This window comes from Cavia porcellus, unplaced genomic scaffold (assembly GCF_034190915.1).
Source record: "Cavia porcellus strain 051 isolate PalLab524CR breed Dunkin Hartley unplaced genomic scaffold, mCavPor4.1 scaffold_20, whole genome shotgun sequence".
Lineage (NCBI taxonomy): Eukaryota > Metazoa > Chordata > Mammalia > Rodentia > Caviidae > Cavia > Cavia porcellus.
This window is the reverse complement of record NW_026947503.1, coordinates 1,882,678-1,903,989: the sequence shown is the minus strand read 5'-3', so window position 1 is coordinate 1,903,989 and position 21,312 is coordinate 1,882,678. Positions and strand designations below refer to the sequence as shown.

General features: G+C 39.1%; 1 protein-coding gene across 6 annotated transcripts in view; it reads left to right on the top strand.

Moving 5' to 3' along the window:
- Window positions 1-802: 802 nt before the first annotated feature.
- Window positions 803-21,312, top strand: part of Atp9b (ATPase phospholipid transporting 9B (putative)) — a 351,973-nt gene continuing 331,463 nt past the window's right edge. For 2 of the 6 annotated variants that reach the window (XM_063231403.1, XM_063231402.1), the window contains exons 1-2: window positions 1,307-1,483; window positions 20,827-21,000. In XM_063231403.1, the coding sequence (XP_063087473.1) occupies window positions 20,980-21,000 (21 nt within the window). In that variant the 5' untranslated portion in view covers window positions 1,307-1,483; window positions 20,827-20,979. Of the gene's footprint in view, window positions 1,154-1,244; window positions 1,484-1,550; window positions 1,709-20,826; window positions 21,001-21,312 lie in introns of those variants that run through there. The other 4 variants (XM_063231400.1, XM_003463321.5, XM_003463322.5 and 1 more) reach the window with 4 other exon arrangements.

The window sequence follows — 21,312 nt, the reverse complement described above, 5'->3', positions numbered from 1 at the left end:
TAAATATTATTTCTCTATTTGTTTTCTGAGAGTGCTTCCAGAAGAGATAAGCATTGGAGTTGGTGGACTGAATAAAGCAGATGACAACGCTTCCCAACATGGGTAGCATCATCGAATCCATGAGAAGGGTGGAATTACATAATTGTTTTGGACATTCATCTTTCCTACCTTGGCCTGTTTCTATGCTTTCAGACCCAGACAGGAACCTATACCATTGGTTTTCCTTAGTCTACAGCTAGCAGCCAACAGATTGTGGGACTTCTCAGCCTCCATAATCATATAAGCTGGTATTTTACCAATAAATCCCTTACACAGATGTTCACATACCATTCTACAGATAATCTCCTACTGCTTCTATTTGCCTAGAGAACCCTTGCAGTGTCCTGAGAGGTGCTAGGGCACCTAATGCCGCAGAGACCACAGCTCTCCAAGATTGCCAGAAGCACTAGAGTCAATGGGTATTAGGGTAGAGTTTAGAACATCGCAAGACTCTTAGGGTTTTCGATCTTGGAATTCAAAACCTAATTGCCATATATAGAACTTAAAAATCTTACCGAATACCTGGTCAGAAAGTAAACCTCAAATTTATTTATTTAAAGCTCAAATTTAAAAAATGGAAGTTATTTAAACCAAAATCCTACATTGTAAATAACATGTTTAAACTGGCAAAGCTCACAACTTTTGGAAGACAATTGTAACGTCTCTTAGCAATTTAAAGGAATAAAATCTAGCAACTTTTTTAAGCGTAGGAGAAAACTAAACAACTTTGCAGGTAGATGGGACTGCGGAATGAACGAAGTAGGAACTCAAAGTAACGGGGGAGCAAGGTGTGAGGACCGAATACCCGCGCGGAACCCGCCTTGGCGCCCTGCAGGCCTCCACGGTGAGGTGTCGGGAGCTCGGCGACGTTCACAGGAGCGGAGCCGGCCAGTGACTTGCTGCCCCAGTGCAGTTCTCCGCGAGCCTGCCGCGACCCGAACACTCAGGCTGCCGGGACTCCTGGGCGACTCTGAACCCTCCAGCTACCTCCCACAGGCAGCGGCGCGGCCCCTACCTCCGCAGGGCCACTCCCGGACAAGAGGCCCGCAGGGAACGCCCCCTCTTAGTGACGTCATCGGCCCTGCGCGCAGGGGCGGAGCCAGGGACTCGCGGTGTAAGCTTTCTCCGTGACGTGACCTGGCGCCGGCGGCGGGCGGGGCCTGTTCGGCCCTGACCTCCACTTCCCTGCCCCTTGCTGACGCCATCGGCAGGCGACCCAGGCGGGCCCGGAGGCGCGCTGGTGTCTCAGCTGCCGGGTCGGAGCTGGGAGAGGGTGGGGGGCCGGACGCCGAGCTGCGGAGAGCGGGTGGGGAGGGCCAAACATGGCGGACCAGATCCCTCTGTACCCGGTGCGCAGCGTCGCGGCGGCGGCCGCAGCCAGCCACAAACGCACAGCCTACTACAGCCCCGCGGGCCCCGGGTCGGGGGCCGACCGGCGCGGAAGGTAACGGCGGGCGGGCCGCCCGACCCCTCCCGGGAGCTCCGGTGTCGCTCGCGCTCCCACCGAGCCCGTGGGAGCCGGGCACCTGGGCGAGCCGATGACCCCAGAGCGAGCGGGGCCGCTGGGCGGCCGGGGCTCACCTCTAGCGAGGAGTGGACACCAGTGTCGCCTCTCTGCGTACAGTTGGCCCCAGGCTTACCCGTGTGACGGTGTGCAGTGAGAGGACAGGTGCAACTTTTAATTACGGTGCTAAAAACATACCTTGTTCAGTCTCTCAAATTGTCACAGATGTGAAATGTAGGTGACACATTTTGATTTGCCTATGAAGTCTGCTTTGTATTACACATGTGTATACAAAGTACTTTTTGACAGGCAGTGTTGCTTTTACGAATTGAAATTGGAGATTCAGGAAGTTTAAATTGTTTAATGGGGCCACAGTTTAGTGATTGAATTAAGATGTACAGACTCTTGGTTTAAAATCAAAGTCTCAGTCCCTGCCTAGGTGGGATATCAGTTGATTTTGGCTCATGTTTAACCTGTCTTACTCAAAGGAGATAATACAGCTTTATTTTAAAGGATACTTTTAAGGAGTACTTTCTATAAAAAAGACTTTAAAAAAATACACGTTTCACTCACTATCCCATTGATTCAAATAATTTGTTTCAAATAACTTTGGTTTTCTGAGAGACTATGCTGTATGCAGCCAAGAGTTCAGAGCATGTTGTTATTGAGGTGAATTAGATGCTGGCCCATTTACTGAACTGATTTTAAGTAACATTATTTTTGTTTCAGACTTGTATTATTGTTTCTATTTTTTTAAATTAGATTTTTATTGGTACATTTTAGATATACATAGTGATCACATTCCTCATAGAGAATTTGTACCTGTATGTAACTTACCTTTTACTCCCTTCCCTCTCTCCTTTCAACCTGTAGCCACGAACTCATGACCTACTACTCCCCTTTCCATTTACAAAACTTTGTTCCCATGTTTTTCTTTTTTTCTCATTTTTTTTTACCTTTCCTCTCTTTTCTCTGTCCCTCACCTCTCACTTTCCCCCCATCCCCATTTAAACATTCTCCTCCCATTCACAATACATTGTGGTCCTTATTTCACTTTTAAGTTTTTCATCCCAGGGAAACAACGTGGTGTTCATACATGTATATCTAATTTATTTCACTTAAGAGTATGGACTCGAGGTGCATCCGTTTTTCCTACAAATGTTTCAAGCATATGCTTTATGGCATATTTTTAAAAAGCACATCTTCTTTATCCATTCACCAGATGATGAGCACTTGGGTTGTTTCCAAGAGTTGGCTTTTACAGACCGTGCTGCTATAAACATAGGTGTGCATATTTCACTGTGGTATGATGCTTTTAATTCTTATGGGAAGATACTCGGGTCTTAAGTAAGTTAGTTAAACTCTGACCTCTAATTGGTGGATGATATGTTTCTTACAGAAATGTTGACGATTATAGATAAACCTGTAAACACTATGATCATTTTCAGAGTGCCTGTGAAGAAGTGCATTTTCCAGAGCTACTGATTCTCCTTATCTCCTTGATATTAGCTATGAGTAATTGCGTTAGTAATTCTCTAAATAGTTAATCATAAGAAATGGTTATTTGGAAATCATAAGAGATGGTTATTTGCCTCATTTTGAGTCTTTATCAGTTTTACTATTATGTATTATAGTGTTGGGTGACTATTTTGTGTATTTTGGCACATTGAGAATCCTGTGTCTTCTAGGTCTGTTGTCCTTTTTTTATGTCCTCTTTGTCGCTGATAGTTTTCTTTACACCAGAATTTCCTTTATTAGATAGTAGAGTAGCCACTGGACATAGTGGTGCAGCCACTGGACATGGTGGTGCGTGTCTGTAATCCCAACACTTGAGAGGCTGAGGTAGGAGGATTGCCACAAATTCAAGGCCAACCTGGGCTCCATAGTGAGTTCAGATGCATCCTGAACTGTAGTGAAACCCTGTCTCAAAAATAAAAAAATTGTGATAGTAGAGTAGCACTTACAGTTTTTTAATTTAGTTTTGCATATTGTTAGTGTATAGCATATCTATATTGTAGAATTTGAAGTGGTTTCCTCCTAATTGTGATTTTAATCCACTCTGCCAAGCTGTCATTTGATTGGTAACACTTAAATTTAAGGTGCCTATTACTGTGTGGCATTTTATTGTTTTGTTTCTTCAGGTTCTCATTCCCATCTTTGGTGAGGGTAGGAGATGGGAGAGCAGGGAGTGATTACTAGAGCAATGATTTTGTAGCTGCGTTTTTTTTTTTTTTTTTTTTTTTTTTTTTGGTATGGGGGATCGAACTCATGATGTTGCACTCCCCAGGCAGACACTTAAACCACTGAGCTAAATCCCCAGCCTGTAGAGTGTTTTGAGCATAAGGCTTTGAATAGTTGTCAAGTTTTTGATTGGATGTCACAGGTTTGTTGGAATCGGGAATTTTACCTTGTCTAGTGAAGCCTGGAAAGCTTTCTTTCCATTTAGGTTTTGCAGTGTAAATGTTGTGTCTTGCCTGGGCATAGTGGCCCATGGGTAAAATTCCAGCACTTGGGAGGCTAAGGCAGAAGAATTGCTGAGAGTAAGTTCAAGGCCAGCCTGTCAGCGAGACCGAGTCTCAAAAAAAAAAAAAAAGCCTTGTTCCGAGGATCAGATGGTATAATTTCTGTTCAGTCGTCAAATGTTGCTAAAACTCATGGTACAGTTTCTCACATATACTTATATTTCCCTTTTATATTGTTCTTCTTGATATTCCAGAATTTTGTTTCTTTTTTTTTGTTTTTTTGGACTTTTGTGGGGGCTCGAACTCACAACCACATGGTTGCAAGGCAGTGGCTCATGCTGCTGAGCTAAATCCAGTCATTGTTTCCTTTCTTGAAAAGAAATTTATGTTATCTAATTATGTCTTCATTTCCTCTTCATACCTGATGGAAGTTTTGTTGGATTACAATTCCTGGTTGATCCTTAGCACCTGAAAGATCTGCCACTCCCTTTTTGTCCTCATGAATCCACTGATAAGGAATCCATTGTCACTCAGTTGTATTACACAACTTGTAGGTACTGTGTCATTTAGCTGTAGCTGCTATTCAAGCTTTTTCTTTGTCTTTAGTTTTCAGAAGTTTAACTTTGATGAGTCTTGTCAGAGGTGTCTCTGAGTTTGTTTGGTATTAACTTTTTTGACTCTTGGTTTTTTCCTTTCACCCAATGTAGAGAGTTTTTAACCATTATTTCTAAAACAAGACTTGTTTCTACTTGCTTTCCATCATCTGTTCATAATCCACGATATGAACACTGGATCTTACATTAATGTTATATGTAGTAATTGTCTTAGCCCTTTTTCCCCCTAGTCTTTTTTCTTTGTGTTCAGACTGGATAAACTTTATGCATGTATTCCCAAGTTCTCTGATTCTGTACACCATCATTACTACTTTATCACTGAACCGTTCAGTGTCATTTTATTTCTTTTTCTTTTTTTTTTTTTTTTTGTCTTTTTCCTTCTTATTGGTACCAGGGATCGAACTCACGATTGCCTGCTTGCAAGGCAGGTACTTATGCCGCTGAGCTAAATCCCCAGCCCCTGCAGTGTCATTTTATTTCTGTTGTATTTTTCAATCTTAAAATTTTCTGTTTGTTCTAGGATAATTTGTAATTGACTGCTAAAACATTTTGTCTGCTACTTTAAAATACTTTTCATATAATTCCATCATCTGTGCTATCTCAGTATTAGTGTCAGTTGATTGTCTTTTCTAATTTAGATTGTGAAAGATCTGGTTCTTGCTATAACTCATGGGTTTTTATTATATCTTGGGCATTTTGTATATTATGTTAGGAGAATTTAAGTCTTGTTGGTATCTTTTATTTTGGCATGTTGAGGTTTAGTACATAGCTCCCAACCTGTATTTGTGGTCTGTAATTCCAATGACAGTGTTACAATCTTTGGTTTCCTTTGTTTAGGTTGGTGCCATAGGGGCCGTTCCTGGTCTGCTGGTGGTGCAGAAGGGGACAAAGGGATTTTCTCAGGCCTATGTCGCTGTAGGAGTTAGAAGCATCAGTCCCCTTCGATGCAGAGACTCCCTTGTTTTAGGTACTGGTTGTGGCTGGGTTCCCTCTACAGGTAAGATAGATAGTATAACCAGATCTATGGGATATGCCTCTTCCACTCACCTGAGTCTGACAGCAGTCCAGGGTCATGCTCTTAGGGCCAAATCCCCAGACAAGTGCAGTGAATACAGTTGACCTGACTCAGCATCCTGTCTACCATGCTGTCATGCTCAGGAAGACCAAGCATTTCAAATCTTTAAGCCCAACCCATTCACCACCCACCTGTGACATTTTTGTTTCCCCTGGCATGAACCTACTCATTGTGAGCCTAACTTTGCCCTTTAAACTTTAGTAAACTTAGTTGCTTTTTCGGTACCACTGGAAGTTGTTTCAACTGGACTGTTGGTGTTGAATCAGTATTGTAGTGCTGTGTTTAAGTATTGTAACACTTATTTTACTTTGTAATGGTTCTGAATTTTATTACAAGTGTGTTGTTGGCAGTTGTTCTATTTTGTTATTGTTGTAAATCTCTTACTATGCCTAATTCATAAATTATGTAATAGATATGTACATGTTGGTAAAAATTGGAATATATAGGGTTAAGTACTGCCTGTGGTTTCAGGCATCTGCTGGGAGTCTTTCCTCATCAGAAAAGAGAAAGCTACTGTATTGAATTTAGGGGTGGCAATTCTTTAATTATGTAAAAAATATACCTGCTCTTTCTGGCTACATGGTTTCTGATGAGAACTCTGTTGTCAGTTGAGTTGTTTTCTTTCCTTAGAGCGAGTGTCATTTCTTCCTTATTACTTGCCAGGTTTTTTATTGGTCTTAATAGCTTTCAGTAGTTGGTTATTGTGGGCTTTGCATGGATTTCTTTATGTTTATCCCATTTTGGATTCACTTAGCTTAAGTCTCTAAGTTTGTCTTTTGTCAAATCTGAGAAGATTTTAGTCTCTGTCATCTCTTCTGTGTCCTTTATGATACCTTGTAAATCTTCTTTGTAGTTTGGCTGGTTCCTAAGTTTCATTGCATTTGTTTGAAACTCATTTCCTGTTGGGCAATTTCTGTTCTTTCTTCAAGTTCACTGTTTTGCCTTTCTTTTTTTCCTTTTGTTTCCACTCTGTTGAGCAAATTCATTGTTTTTAGTTTAAAATTTTTCAGTAGATTCTTTATATTAACTGTTTTTGCTGTAATTATTTTTTCATTTGTTTCACATGTTCTTTATTGCCTATTGAAACATTACTATAATGGATGTTTAAAATTCATGTCACAAAATTTTATTACCTATGTAATTTTGATGTTGGTATCTGATTCTTTTTCTCATTTGAGTTTTTTCTAGTTTTTGGTATAATGAGTGATTTTTTTCCTTGGATCCATGACATTTGGGTATTATGAGATTCTGGAATTTATTTAAATCTTTATCAGGCTTCTGTTGATATCACTTAGATGGCTGATGGGAAATATGGAGGATGCTGCCTTGTTAATGCCATATGGGGTAAAGGGGCAGGTTCCCCACATAGCTGCCTTTGACAGCTGGTAGGGGAAGAGAGTGTTGTTATTGGTAGGCCCATGTGGGATCAGAGGCTCTGTAGTCTCTGATGATACCAGATTGGTAGGGGAGGAGTACCTGGTTGTCTTCCCCTCATGGCGCCCACCGATTGCCTGAGGGGGTGGTTACTTCTGGAGGCACCTGGAGTTTCTGCTTCTCAGTTAACCTCTGAACTGGTAAGAATGGGCAGATGTGCCTCAGTGCTACTGGTTGAGAGTATGGAGTAAAAATTTTGGAAGTTATTAGGACTAAGCTCCTGCATTAGCTTCAGCAGTCTAAACAAGAACCGAGTCACTTGTGCTAATGCCACATAATCAAACTGAGCATAAAACAGGGTAGTTTTCCAATAAAACAGCAGATTCACAGTAACAAGTCCACAAGGCCCCAATCAGCCTGAGCTGGCATAAGAAAGTCGTGTGTAAAGTAACTTTGAAATGACCGTTGATATTTTTGTTCCTTCAGCCATTTTGGTGGGATGCTGCCTGACTCATGAGTTGCTAATAAAAGCCAATTAGGTGTTTAAATTCAGAGTGTTGAAATTTTTAAAAATAAGGGTGAAAGGTTATCGTTGTCTGTACACTGCAGAATAATGCTGGAATCAGTGTCCTTGTGCTCCACTGGCCTTCTCTGTCACCATCTGGGCCATAAGGAGATCTTTCTTTCTTTCTTTTTCTTTCTTACCGTGACAGAGCCTTGTTATGTAGTTCAGGCTGGTCTTGAACTCACCATGTAGCTCAAAGTCATAAATGTCCTTCCATCTTGGCCTTTGAAGTGTTGGGATGAGAAACACGCACCTCCACTCCTGGAGAAGAGAGTCTTCTTACAGCTGAAGAGTGGGATGAGGAAAGTCATCTAGTGTAGGATGAGTTGTGCTTTTCCATTTGTATGAAAGGCGTAGTGCAGTTTTTATCTGCACGTTTTCTGTCTCACTAGTAGACCCTTTACCTGATTCTTCGGGTGGAAACAATCTGTTCTCAGTCTCTGCCGACTGTCTAGAATGCAACACAGTATGTGAGATGAAGAAAACTTGGGATTTACTGTTGTGTTACACCTTGGGTTCTGAGTCCTTGTTGGTCTTCCTTCCCCTCTCCAATTGGCTCCAAGTGGGAGAAGGGAGAAATATATCTTCTGGCTTGCTTGGGACCTGGAAAGAAGGCAAAATTTGTTTATTTTCTTTTTATGTGCACCCCTTCTTTTTGGTCTGGTGCTGGAGGTCTTATCCTAGGGCCTCTCACATGCTGATGTGTGCTTTACAACTGAGCCACTCTCCTAGCCTTACTCTTTTATTTTAAAGTCACTTTTATTGTTTTTTTCATTCTTTAACAGCTTTTTTTGGTTAGAATTCTCATATAATATAGACCAACCATTTAAATATACAATATTGTGAGTTTTAGTATGCTAACAAATGTTACATTACCAGTCAGTGCTTGATCCTTTTCATTCTCTCCAACAGAACTCTTACTCTATAGCTGAAACTATCGAAATTTTACCTAAAATTTTGACTTTTCTAATATTTGTGTTTTGTGAAACAATGCTATATAATAATAAGTGCCTAATAATAAAAAGTGTAAATTGGACTGTGCATTGTCTTATTTTACTAAAAGCAAAGTTTTATATTATGATACCTAACGTGCCCTCTGATCATTTGAAAGTTCATAGGTGTGGTTGGTACAGGACAGTTTTCAGATAGGGTTGTCTTTATTTTGGACCTTTGAAAGCCTCTCAAATTGTGTGAAACTGACATTTTGTTCTTATGTTAAGGAATTCAATAATTAAAAGACTTGCTGAGAAGTGAAATTATTTTTCTTTCATTTTAATTATACTGATTCAGAACAGCATTTTAAGATAATGTTGATAAATTGTTACAACTAACTTAACTTTTTTTTATCTTTGAGTATCTCAAGAAACTTTCTAAGAGAAGAATTAAATGTAGTAAATGGGAAACTGCTGTACAAGACTGGAGGGAAAGAGTGAAGGAAGAGATGAAAAGAGCAGAACCACAGGGAAGCTAGAAAGCACGTTCACACCTATATAAAAATAAGATCAAACAATGAAGGAAAAAGGAAGAAAGAAAGAAAAAGCGTCAGGAAAAAACCCACCCCAACATCAAAGACAAATGGGGGAGAGAGGAGGAAGACAGAAAATGGAAGAAAACAGACAAAAGTCTGCTTCCAGATTGATCCAGGTTTTTTTTCTGCTTTCACTGACAGATAACCTCTGCAGACAGAATCCTGACCTGTGTCAGTCAATCTTAGCATGCCAGCAGTAGCTTTTTGGCAGGGTAGTGGGTACTTTCTGTAAACCTGCACTTTCTGGTGGAGAGCAGTCACGTTGGCTCACCTCCTTAGCACTTTCCATGGGTCTGAGCCCTGCTGGTAGCCAGCAGAGGGAGCTAGACACAGTTCGGAGTCTGATCTCAGGCTGCCCATCTCCCCGATGGTCTAGGCCAATTGTTTTCTCACGCTGCAAGAGCCAGGTCTCTGCACTCAGCTGCCAGTCAGTGCGGTCCTTCTTGTGTCCTGCTCCTCTCCACTGGAGTTTCTGTCCACAGAGGCTTCCAGGGTCGGCAGCCATCAACCTTACCCTGACTGTATCTGTGGATTTGAACTGCTCTTGTCGACAATGCGTCCCACCTCAGGGAGAAGGCACCACTGGCCACCTCCATTTCCGGAGGCTTCAGTTTGCACTTGAGATTCTTCCTGGGTCCAGGCCATTCACTCTGCTCTCCTTGTCTTCCTCGCATTGCTATATTCCAGTGTCTCAACAGCTACTCTCAAAGAGGCTGTTGTCTCTGCTTGTTTACTGCTGTGCCATCTTCCCAAACTCCCAGATTTAGACTTTCTGATTCCCCAGCAAAATGCTTCAGCTGCCTTTGAAGAAATCAGTGCACCAGTCCAGGAATAAGCAATTACCTGGATGACACAACATTCCAAATCCCTCATGATCTAGGGATGGATGGGGGAGGATTGAAAGGGACACGTTGAAATAGAGTTTTAAAATTAGTATTGTAAAACCAAGCTTTTTCTCTTAACTTTCTTATGCTGAGAGCAAAATTGCCATCCTCACCCCCAGCCCTGGAGCCAAGAAAGTAAGTAGTAGGATTAAATGTGATTTGCATATACATTAAAAAATTCAATATCGCATTGCTTTTGTCATTAAAGATGAATGTGGTCTTATTTTTATATTGGTAAGTAACCAGAATCATAGTTCATAAGGAATGCCTTAGGACCATTTTCTCATATTTCTGTCATTGATACCTATGAAAGTAAGGCATCTAGTAATTTGGTATTTTTCATGTTTATGCTTTAACTGTCATACCAAATAGGTTTGCAGTTGAATGAACAACTGATGATGCTGAAACCCATTGTCCTATTTCTTAGTTTTCATTGCTGGGATAACTTACCCAACACTGGGGACTGGGGATTGAGCTCAGTGGCATAAGCACCTGCCTGGAAAGCACAAGGTCCTGAGTTTGATCCCCGGTACAAAAAACAAACAAAACAAAAACAAAAACAAAAAAATACCCAACATTCATAAGTTAAATGAGGAAAGATTTATTTCAACTCAGTTTGTAGAGTTTTCAGCCCATGCTTGACTGTCTGCAAGGCAGGGTGGCGTGGTAGAGGAGAAACAGTCTCTGGTAGAGCAGGGAGGGATGCAGGAAGCAGCAGGCCTTTCCCTTTATCCCAGCCAAGCTGCAGACCTTTTGGTGGTATCGGCTACATCAGGGTGGGGTTTTCATTACCCACACCCAGAACTATGATGGGCTAATCCAGCACCGCACACCCTTAATCCCAGGACCACACACTGTAGAGGTAGCCATATGCAGAAGCACTACCTGTAAGTGCAGGCGGCTTTGGGAGATACCTAAGATAGAAGCATAACACTATTTTAGTCTAAGTCCTTTAGTACTTTTTCCATCAGTGGGGCTATTGACCATGCTTACAGGCAAGTGTAGTACAGTATTACAAGCTTTAGTGTTTAAAAAGCACCTTCTGTTGAGAAGAGATAGCTGTTGTCTGATTATCTGAAAATACTGCATTAATGTTTTTTGGAAGATGTAACAGATTTTTATGATGGTAGTTTTCCTGTTCTTATGATTGATTTATACACAATTTTCTCTCAATCCTAAAAATTTTATCTAATAATTTGTTAGTTGTAAATATGAACCCTTCTTTACTGTGGTGGTTCACAACTGAAGAAGTTTTTTTGAGAGTTACAGAATTTTTCTCTCCTCCAGCCTTTCCTTCTTCCTTCTCTCCTTCTTTGATTCTTGAGCCTTTCCCTCCTTTCTTTCTTCTTTTTCTCGCTATTTTGTCCCTCTTTTCTCAATCCTAGGGCATGCTTTAAAAATGTTAGGTATGTATTTTAGCACCAAGTTATGCCCCTAGGCCCCAGAATGAGTCTTAGTATTTATCTTGTTGACCTTCAAATTCAGACTCCTTCAAATCAGACTCATTTTTGTGCAGGTTTATAAGTATTTTCTTTAAAAGAGATCCATAGTTCACTCAAATGTAAGAAACTTTACTGCTGCCAGAATACAAACATTTCACTTAATTTTCCTGTACTTTAATGATGTTAATATGAAAATAGAGCTAATCATAGGGAGCATCACAATTCTAGGTATCTGGAATATATGTTCTCAGCTAACAGGCCATGGGACTTAAAGTTTCTGAATTTGCATTTACATGCTTTGGATTATTGTATATCTTGGTTACTTTCTTTTTCTGGGACACAATACTCACAACTTAGAAAAAGAGAGGCTTATTTTGACTCAGTTTCAGTAGGGGCACAGTTCATGGTAGGCTGACTCCAAGGCAGAAATGGTGCTACAGAAGGCGAGGAAAGCTGTGTACCAAATGATGGCCCAGGAATGAGGAGTTACACTCTTCTAAGTCATGCTTATAGTGACTTCCCTCTTTGAACTTGGCCTCACCTCCCAAGTGAGAATTTTTTGGGGGGTATTTTAGATCTGAACCATAACATTGAGCCATTAACTTTAATACAGAAGTTTATGTCAATTTATGTACAGCATTGGTGTAATTTCTCATTTCACAAGCGTGGTATATAAGTTTTTTACAAAACTGTTTAGAAATTGCTAGCTCAGGATTACTGTATATGCAGTTCATATGGAGAATTATGTCTCAGCTCAAGGGAATGATACTTTTGCTTGTTTTTGCTGCTAAGGTCAAGGTATGTTTTTTCGGGTAACATTTCTCTATTATTTATTTATTTATTTATTTTTGTCTTTTTCATTTTTATCGGTACCAGGGATCGAACTCACGACTGCCTGCTTGCAACGCAGGCTCATGTGCCACTGAGCTAAATCCCCAGCCCCTTATAATTTATTTTTTAAAAAATCATTTTCGTAGCCTGTTTTGTTCTGCTGTAACAGAATACTTAACAGTGAATAATTTATAAAAGACAAAAATTTATTTCTTACAGCTCTAGAGGATGGTAGATAAAGGTGCCAGTATCTGGTGAGGTCTTCCTGTGTCCCCTCATGGCAGAAGAACAGGAGAGAGTGAAAAAGGGCTTGAAAGCTTTTTTTTTTTTTTTTACAGTGGCATTAAACCTCATGACTGAACCGCCTCCCTTCAGGCACACCTTCCAACACTGTTGCATGGAGACTAACTTTCTCTCAGTTGAGTTTGAAGGAGAAAAAAAACATTCAAACCAGAGCATGTAATATCTTTTCTACTACTGTAGAAAGGAGAGTCCCAGTTTATCATCAGTTCATATAGTTTGCTATTTATTAGTGGCTCATAAGTGACATAGTTGATTTTGGTAGCTTCCTGTGATGAAGGATATATGCACATTTCTTTACAGCTCTTGAGTCTGTGTATTTGTTTTTATTAGCATATAGGTAAAGGAGAAATGTTTATTTTTCTAAAGATTTGAGCATTAGGCATATTTTAAATGTATTTCTCCCTTTAGTATCAATTGACTTTTCAGAAGTGCTTTTAGTCTAAATGGAATAAATAAAGCTGTTGGATATTTGAGGTAAAATGTGAGTTTAAGCTGTTGCTTAAGTTGACCTATTTTTATTTAGATACATATAAATTATATGCTTTTTAGTACTTGAACGTTCTGTTGAAAGTTTCTAATTTTTTTAAGCATTTGGCAGCAGCTAAGATAGCTGTCCTCTTTCTTTATCATGGCAGTACTCTTGGGTTTGTATCATCTGTTCTGTCGTCTTTGTTCACATTGTTTTTATTCATTTTAAAAATATGTTTCTAGAATTATACTTAATTGCGAGAAACGTTGATTTTTCTTGAGTGACATACCAATTAAGTGTGTATGACACCAGGCAACAAAGACACTTAAGATTCTCTGCTTATCCTGTCTCAGGAAAAAAATCCATTATTCATCATCTTATTGTTTTTAAATACTGAGGTGAAATTTTCAGTACAATAGGAAAATTGCTTTGGAAATGGAATAAATTGCTTGCCAGTTCAAAGGCTGCATTTCTGAAGTCTGGGTTACCAAACATGATGTTGCTTACATTCATTATCTTCCCAATTCACCACACTGCTTTTACAGTGTTAAACTTGGTGAGACTGTAACTTTTGCTAAGGTATGATACCATTGCTTGGGAAACTTAATAATACAAAGGTCAAGAAATTTTTTTAATGTATAATATTACATTTAAGTAGTGTTTTGCATTTTATATATTCATTTTCTAGTCTATTGTTTTAAAATGTGATCTATAGAGGAGTAGGAAAAACTGACTTTTTAAGGGAAAATATTTTTTGTTTTGTGATTTTACTTAACAGATCATGTAAATTTTTGTTGCATAAGTCATGCAAAAAAATTTGGTTTTTTGGTCTTTTTGAGACAAGGTCTTGCTATGCAGTTTAGGCTGGCCTTGAGCTTACTTTGTAGCCCAGGCTGGTCTTGAACTCACAATGATCCTCCTGCCTCCTAACTAGTGGGATTACAGTGTAACTTTATGTTATATTATTGAGAGTAGTTGGAGTCATTTATAGATTTTATCCAGGCATTACAATGAGTACTATTTTGATGGGTGTGTTCAAATAGGGTGAAAATAAGTGATTTTGTTTTTCCTAACATATTCAACAAAAGATCTTTATCTTATAATTTTTAGTGCCAATATGGCATTCTATCATATTTAACCAGTTTGTTAGTCATGAATATTAAGATTTTTTTTTTCTATTTTTTGGTTATTCTTCCTGCCAGCAGTAGTAGTGATAGTTATTTTTGTGGGGAAATCATGTACATATGTTTAATTTCCATAAATAATTAGGATCTGTGGTTAAAGTTAGTACACATTACAAAAAAAAGCTTTGTAATGCTTGCTTACCAAATTTTTTTTTATCACTTGGCTGCAGTTGATTGCTGATTGCTAAGATTTGGGCATGCAGAATGTTAAGAATAACTTTTTTCATATAACAAGCAAGGCATGTTCTCCTGTTTGAATTTTTTTTCTCCTGTTTGAATTTGATTGACTTAAAAGTCATTTTTGGAAACAAATTATTATCAGGCTTCAAATTTTCTAAGTGGCTTCACATTATACTTGAAACTACACTGAAGTACTTTCCTGGTGCTTTTTTTGGCACTGTGTTCCTTGTTCTTGCCTACCTCTTCAGCTGTAATGCTGCTGCACTGCTAGTCCGCTGGTCATCTCTGCCCTCTTTGTAGTCTGTATAGGTCTTGCAGGCTTCCTAGACTTGTAGTAGTGGCTTTATTCTATCAGGTATCATCATTTTTTGTGATGGCCTCCTATTATTATGGTTTGTATCTGGACGTTCCCCAAAGCCTCCCGTGGTCACAGGGGTGGGCTTTTTGAGGTGGCTGAATATAGAATGTGTGATTGGTTCATGATACAATGCTGGGATTAAGGGTGCTGGGGTTAAGGGTGTGGGTGCTACACCTGCCTTAGGGCGACTAGCTTGTGTACAGTATGAGAGACAGAAAGGGGACCCCCCCCCCCAATTGCTTTTGCTGTCTTCTGCCTCCATGGACTGTTTTTCCTCTGCTGCATGCCACCCTTCCTTGGAACCAGCCAGTTATGAATGGAAACATCTACAAATTGTGAGCTAAATAAAGCTTTCCTTCTTTAACTTAGGGTGTCAGGTATTTGTCTCAGCAATGAGGAAAGTAACACAGAATTCGGTACCAGAGAAGTGGGGTCATTGCTGTGAGTACACCTGACAGTGTGGTTCAGAAGTTTTTGGGAATGGCTTTTGGGAACAGTTTAGAAGTATTCAGAGATGCTGACTGCAGAACTAGAACTGGAATGTCTTAGGCTGTTCTGCATGGGAGATTCTGGTCAGAGCTCAGAAGACCAGAAAGCCAGTAAAGATCAGGCTTAGAATTTTTGGATGGGAAAAAAGACAGCATTGGCTACATTTGGACTCTAGACGATGTGTGTTATGACTTGGCAAACAGTTTGTCTGCATTTTGCTCAAGTCCAAAGACTTTGCCTGAGACTGAGATTAAGGGTGGCATGGTAACTAAATTTGTAGAAGAAATTTCACGGTAGTCTAATGTTGAGGTGGTGGCATCACTACCACTGGAGGCTTTTAGCCAGATTTATGTTGAGATTCAAGAGCAAAGAGCCCAGCAGAATTATTTAAAATGTTAAAAGTTTGTTCAGAAAGGATGGTCCAGTAAAGTCATGGACTGCAAATATAAAACACAGAAAGAGATCTTAATTGCTAAGAAGGAAAAGAAAAAGAGAAAAGATGGCCTAAGGGTATCACAGGAAGCAGCAGGACTCCAATCTTTACAGCCCCATGGTAGCAAAAGTGCAAGACTTTGCTTTGAAAAGTGAGCCCCAGAGCACTATGTTCCAGAGAGGTGGATACATAAATAGTGTGTTCCTCAGAATCAAATCCAGGGTACTCAGCAATCCAGGCCCAATAGCCAAGAGAGAAGAAAGCCTGGCTACTACTGCAAGTGGCAGCGGACCTTGGCTTCATCCACGTAATGCTGGATTTAGCTGCAGGCAGAATGCAAGAGTTGTGGGATCAGGAAGGCTTCCACTCAGATTTCACATTTGGGAAGCCCAAGAACTATGTTTTAGAAGGCATTGTGTGAAGCCAGAGATGTAGTGGAGACCCCACAAGTTTGGAGAAGCCAGGAAGGTGGATTGTCTAAGGAAAACTGCAAGGAAGGAGTAGAGTGGATTTAAGAGAGAAGCCATGGGAGCTACAACATCTGAAAGTGTCCTAGGAGCAGAGCCACCCAAGCCCTTTGGAGTTTTTTGCCGCAGATTGCCTTGGATGCTGCAGATGAAATTACAGGACTTAAATGTTTGCCCTGCTAGATTTTAGACTTGCTATGTTTCCATTCCTTTTTACCCCCTTTGTAACCTTTGAAATGGAAATGTCTATCTTGTGCCATTGAATGTTGGAAGTGTTTAACTTTCTTTTCATTTGTACAGGAGTTAACAGATAACAGATTGCCTTAAATTTCAGAAGGGACTTGGAACTTGGACTTTTTGGCACTGCTGAAACGGTTAGGACTTCGGCAACTCTTGGAGATGGACTAAATGCCTTCTGCATAAATGAATGTACATGAGTCTTTGGGGCGCCAGGGGTTGAAGGATGTGAATGCTATGCCTGCCCTAAGGCAGGTAGCCTACATATAATAGAAAGAGACTTCTGTCCCTCTCTCACTTGAGCTGGCTCTTTTGCGCTCTCCTACTCTCCTTCCTTCTGTCTCTGGCTCTATCTTTACTGTCTTCTTGCCACTATGAACTATTTCTCCTCTGCCATGTGGCACCTTGCATTGGAGCCAGCTGATTATGGATTGAAACTTCTACAAACTGAGCTAAATAAACCTTTCCTTTTTATATTTTGGGTGTCAGGTATTTTGTCTTAGTGGTGAGGAAAGTGACCACTACACCTGGTAACCCAAGGCAGACCCGCCCACTCACTTCCAGTTTTAGCACCATTCTGTTTTCCTAGCTCTTGTCTCTTTACAGATACCCTGGTATTTGTTTCTGTCCTGTTAGCATGTGAACTTTACAGAAGGTTGTGACAGAAAAATATGGTTAATGTTTAAATATTAATGTATTACAGTTAAAAATACATTGCCATTGACACCTTCAAAATATTCCTTCTCACTTTGAATACATGCATCATTCCTCTGACTTTTTGAAGCAATATTCACTTTTGTGAGTGTCTTTAGTTATACTGTCTTGGCTTCCTCAATATCCTGAAACTATTAAAAATGTTTACTGTTTCTGGTCATTTTGACTTTAGGGAGGAGCCAGAAGTCACATGTGCCAGATGAAGACTCACCATATTTCTGCTTGACAGGAATTGGTGTAAACAATAGATCAATATGGCATGATCAACAAATATAACAGTGAATGTTTAAATTAAAAATTTTGCTACAGTAAGAGGTACATTATATTCCATCTTGCTTCAAACACATTTATCCTGCTCTCCTTGGCAATGTATATTTTACCCCTCAGCGTATTAAAATTTAAACACTAATTTTTTTTGTTCATACCTGTGTGTCAGGGGCTGTGTATACCTTGTTCATTGTTATGTTCTCAATGCTTACTTAGGATGTACCTAGCACAAAGCAGGCACTCAAGTGCTTGAAATCATAGTGTGATTAAGATTAGTTTTGTATATACAGCTTATTTGTTCTTTGTGAATTATCTTTGCTCATTGGTCATTTGGCCAACGTGCTTTTTTTATAGTCTTGTAAGAACGAACATTGTTTTGTCTTACACTGCATATATTTCCCCAGTGTCTCATTTGCTGTAGTTGTTTGTTTTGTTTGTTTTATGGTACAGAGTACAGACATTGCAAGTGCCTGGCCTGGTACTTGGCTGTGGTTAGTACTCAGTAAATTTCAGCCATTGTTATCAGTCTCACCTTTTCTGCATAGTTTCTTAGTCAAAGAATCCCTCAGGTAGGTTTTTGTTTTGTGTTGTTTTTTGAGATAGTTTTGCTGTATAGTCCAGACTGGCCTTAAACTTTGTGTAACCTAGGCTGGCCTTGAATTCACAGTAGTCCTCATTTTCTGAGCCTCTTGAATGAGATTACAGGCATGCACCACATCTAACTCTTAAGATGTTCTTTTTTCAGTGTAGGTTTTGCTCTAAGTGACAACCTATTCTCTAAATAATTGATAACTTGAATGAACTTACTCTTTTGCTCTATGTGTAAGGATTTTTTTGTTTGTTTGTTTTTGGTGCCTGGGATTGAACTCAGTACCTCCAGTTTGCCAAGCAGGCACTTAAGTCGTTGAGCTAACCCCACCCCTCCCCCCTAGGTCTAAGGATTTTGAATATTCTTCTTTAGCCTGTTTTATGTGTGTGTATATATGTGTGTATGTTTGTGTATTATTTTTTTTTCTTCCTCAAAGTACTTCTGGAGTTTTAAGATATCTTTCTTTGCTGATTTAAAAAGCATTTCATGAAATACCATTATTTTGTGTGATTTTAGTTATTCTAGATTTGTTGAGGTTAGTATTGTGGCCCAGCATGAATTTTTCTGGTGAGTGAATTTTACACACTTTTTGGGTAGTGTTTTTTGTAAAAACCAGTGATTTTAAGTTGGGTTTCTAGTATTGGTTACATCTCTATATCCTAATTTTTTTCTATTAGTTCTTTTTCTATTAAGGTACTGAGAGAAGGGTACTGCTATGGATTCGTCTATTTCCTTCCATTTGCATCAGTTTTGCTGTGTGTACTCTGGGGTAGTAGCATACACATTAATGATTCCTGGATCTTATTGGTGATTTAATCCTCTTATCATCATGTAGTGTCCTTTGATGAATTCATGTATTCTTTAATTTTAATATTTTGTTATTATATTCCATTATTTTTAACTACTCCCTTAAGTTGTGGTTTCTTTACTATGGAGATATTTAGCAGTGTTTAGAGACAATTTTCATCGTCTCAACAAGGGAAATGGTGTAGGTGATATATAGTGCGTACAGATTGGGAATGCTTTTGGACATTTTGTGTGCACACGCTAGCCTTCCACAGCAAAGAACTGTGTGGCCTGGGATGTTAATAGTGTTCATGTTGAGAAACCCACTTCAAGGATTGCAATATACATAGCTAACTTTTCACTGTATATTTAACTATTGTCATTTATCACTTCATGTAAAGTATAGAACCATCTATTTTACATTAGAGTTGTCATTTGTAGTCACATCTACTTACATTGAAAACAACCATACAGGGGTATAATTTTTACTTTGAATAGTCGTATGTATTTTTAAAGAACTTTCTGTCCATTAATCCTAATGTCCTAGTTTCCTTCTGGTATCATTTTCTTTATTTTGAAACTTTCTTTAATATTCTTTTAGGACAGATCCACTGATAACAAATTCTCTTAGTTTTCCTTCCTCTGAAAATGTTTTATTGGATATGGCATTACCCTCAGCACTTTAAGCATGTGATTCCACTGACCAAGAGGCTTCGTATTTCTTCAGGAGAAGCCCACAGATGCTAGAAAGGATGTTTCTCTCTGTGGAACTGGCTGTGTTGGTTTTGAATATTTATTTTTCTCCTTATGTGTAAATTAAGGGTTTCAGTATTCTGTCAGTTATGTTGTGGAGTCTGATTGTTTCTATTTGTCTTCTATATGGGTTTTTGAGGATGCACAGGACAGTTTAAGTGATTGCTGTTGTTCTACAACAACCCAGAAGTCTGCTTTTTTAATTTTCATATTGATACTTCCCACAAGAGCTTGATGTACAATTAAGTTGGCAACTGGGTGTGGTGGCATATGTTTATAATTCTGCATTCTGGGAGGCCAAAGCAGGAGAATCAGTTTCCTGCCTAACCTGGAGAACTTGGTGAGACCATAACTCAAAAAAGAAAAAAGAAAAAAAAAAAGAGGCCTGGGGATATAGCTTGGTGCAGAGGCGCATGGCTTCATTCTCCAGTACTGGGGGATGGTGGTGAAGAAGGCAACAGTTGTTGAGTCACCATTATAGTTTCTGACAAATTGTTCTCAGTAGGTAAATTTTTATTTATTTAAAGGTTTTATTCAGGAAAGATAAGGTGATTGTGGATAGCGGGTGATTGTGGATAGCGGACTACTGTTTCTTCGGATCATGACTGTTGGTTTAAAATTATGCTGGCTTTTGAGTTTTTTTTTTCCATTGAATAGGATGTTTTAGTAAAGACAATAGTAGAGAGAGTAAATAGGACATAGTGTCATTCCTTGTATCTCTCAGTGTATTAACTCTGACTGCAGACCCACAGATGATATTCAGACCTTTTAGGGTCCAGACAGCTATGTTTCGTTGTTTCTAGAATTTTGGTGACTATAAATTTTTTTTTAACAAAGTATTTGGGTATTACTTGGAGATACAAATTTTTGGCTAGTGGTAAAGATGATTATTTTTTCTGTTATTGGATTGAATGTAGTAAGGGAAGTTTGGGCACCCCTGATAGCACTGTTGCCTGGTGATACACTGCAGAAGCTGTTCTGAGATTGTATATACAGCATGAGTGTTGTGTATTTCTTCAACTAATGCAAGTTTCCTTGCACAACCTTTTTCTTACCTGTATGCCTTGACTAATTTATTTATTTATTTATTTTTTTGCAAAGAAAAGTAACATGGCAATACATTGTTATTTATAATGGTTTATTTCTGTGAAGGCAGTTTATTATAAGGAAAATAATAGGTAATTAGTAAAATTATGCCAGATATTTTCTTAAATAAACCATGCACTGTAACAGAAGACTGCTTAGCCTGGCTCAGCTGTCTGTTCTTTCCCCTAACTAGATACCAGCTGGAGGATGAGTCTGCCCATTTGGATGAAATGCCACTGATGATGTCTGAAGAAGGTTTTGAGAATGATGAAAGTGATTACCACACATTACCACGAGCTAGGATAACACGGAGGAAAAGAGGACTGGAGTGGTTTGTCTGTGGTGGATGGAAGTACTTCTGTACCAGGTGTGTCATTCATTGTTACCTGATCTTCCTGTTCGTGAAGGTCATTTATAAGCATAGTTCTGAATATATTTATTGGATGTGTTGATAAATGCTCATATAAAAAGTAAGAAGTCACTGGCATTGTGAATTACTAAAATAACCTTAGTCAAAACCAAACAATGCTAATCTAAAAGGAAGAGAAAACCAAATTTCTGAGAAGTTTTAATGGTTAAAAGTTGGAGGAAATTGATGATTTTGTAATTAATTATGGTAGAATAATTTTGTTCACTATATCAATATATATAAATAGTATTCCTTTCTTATCCAAAAGGT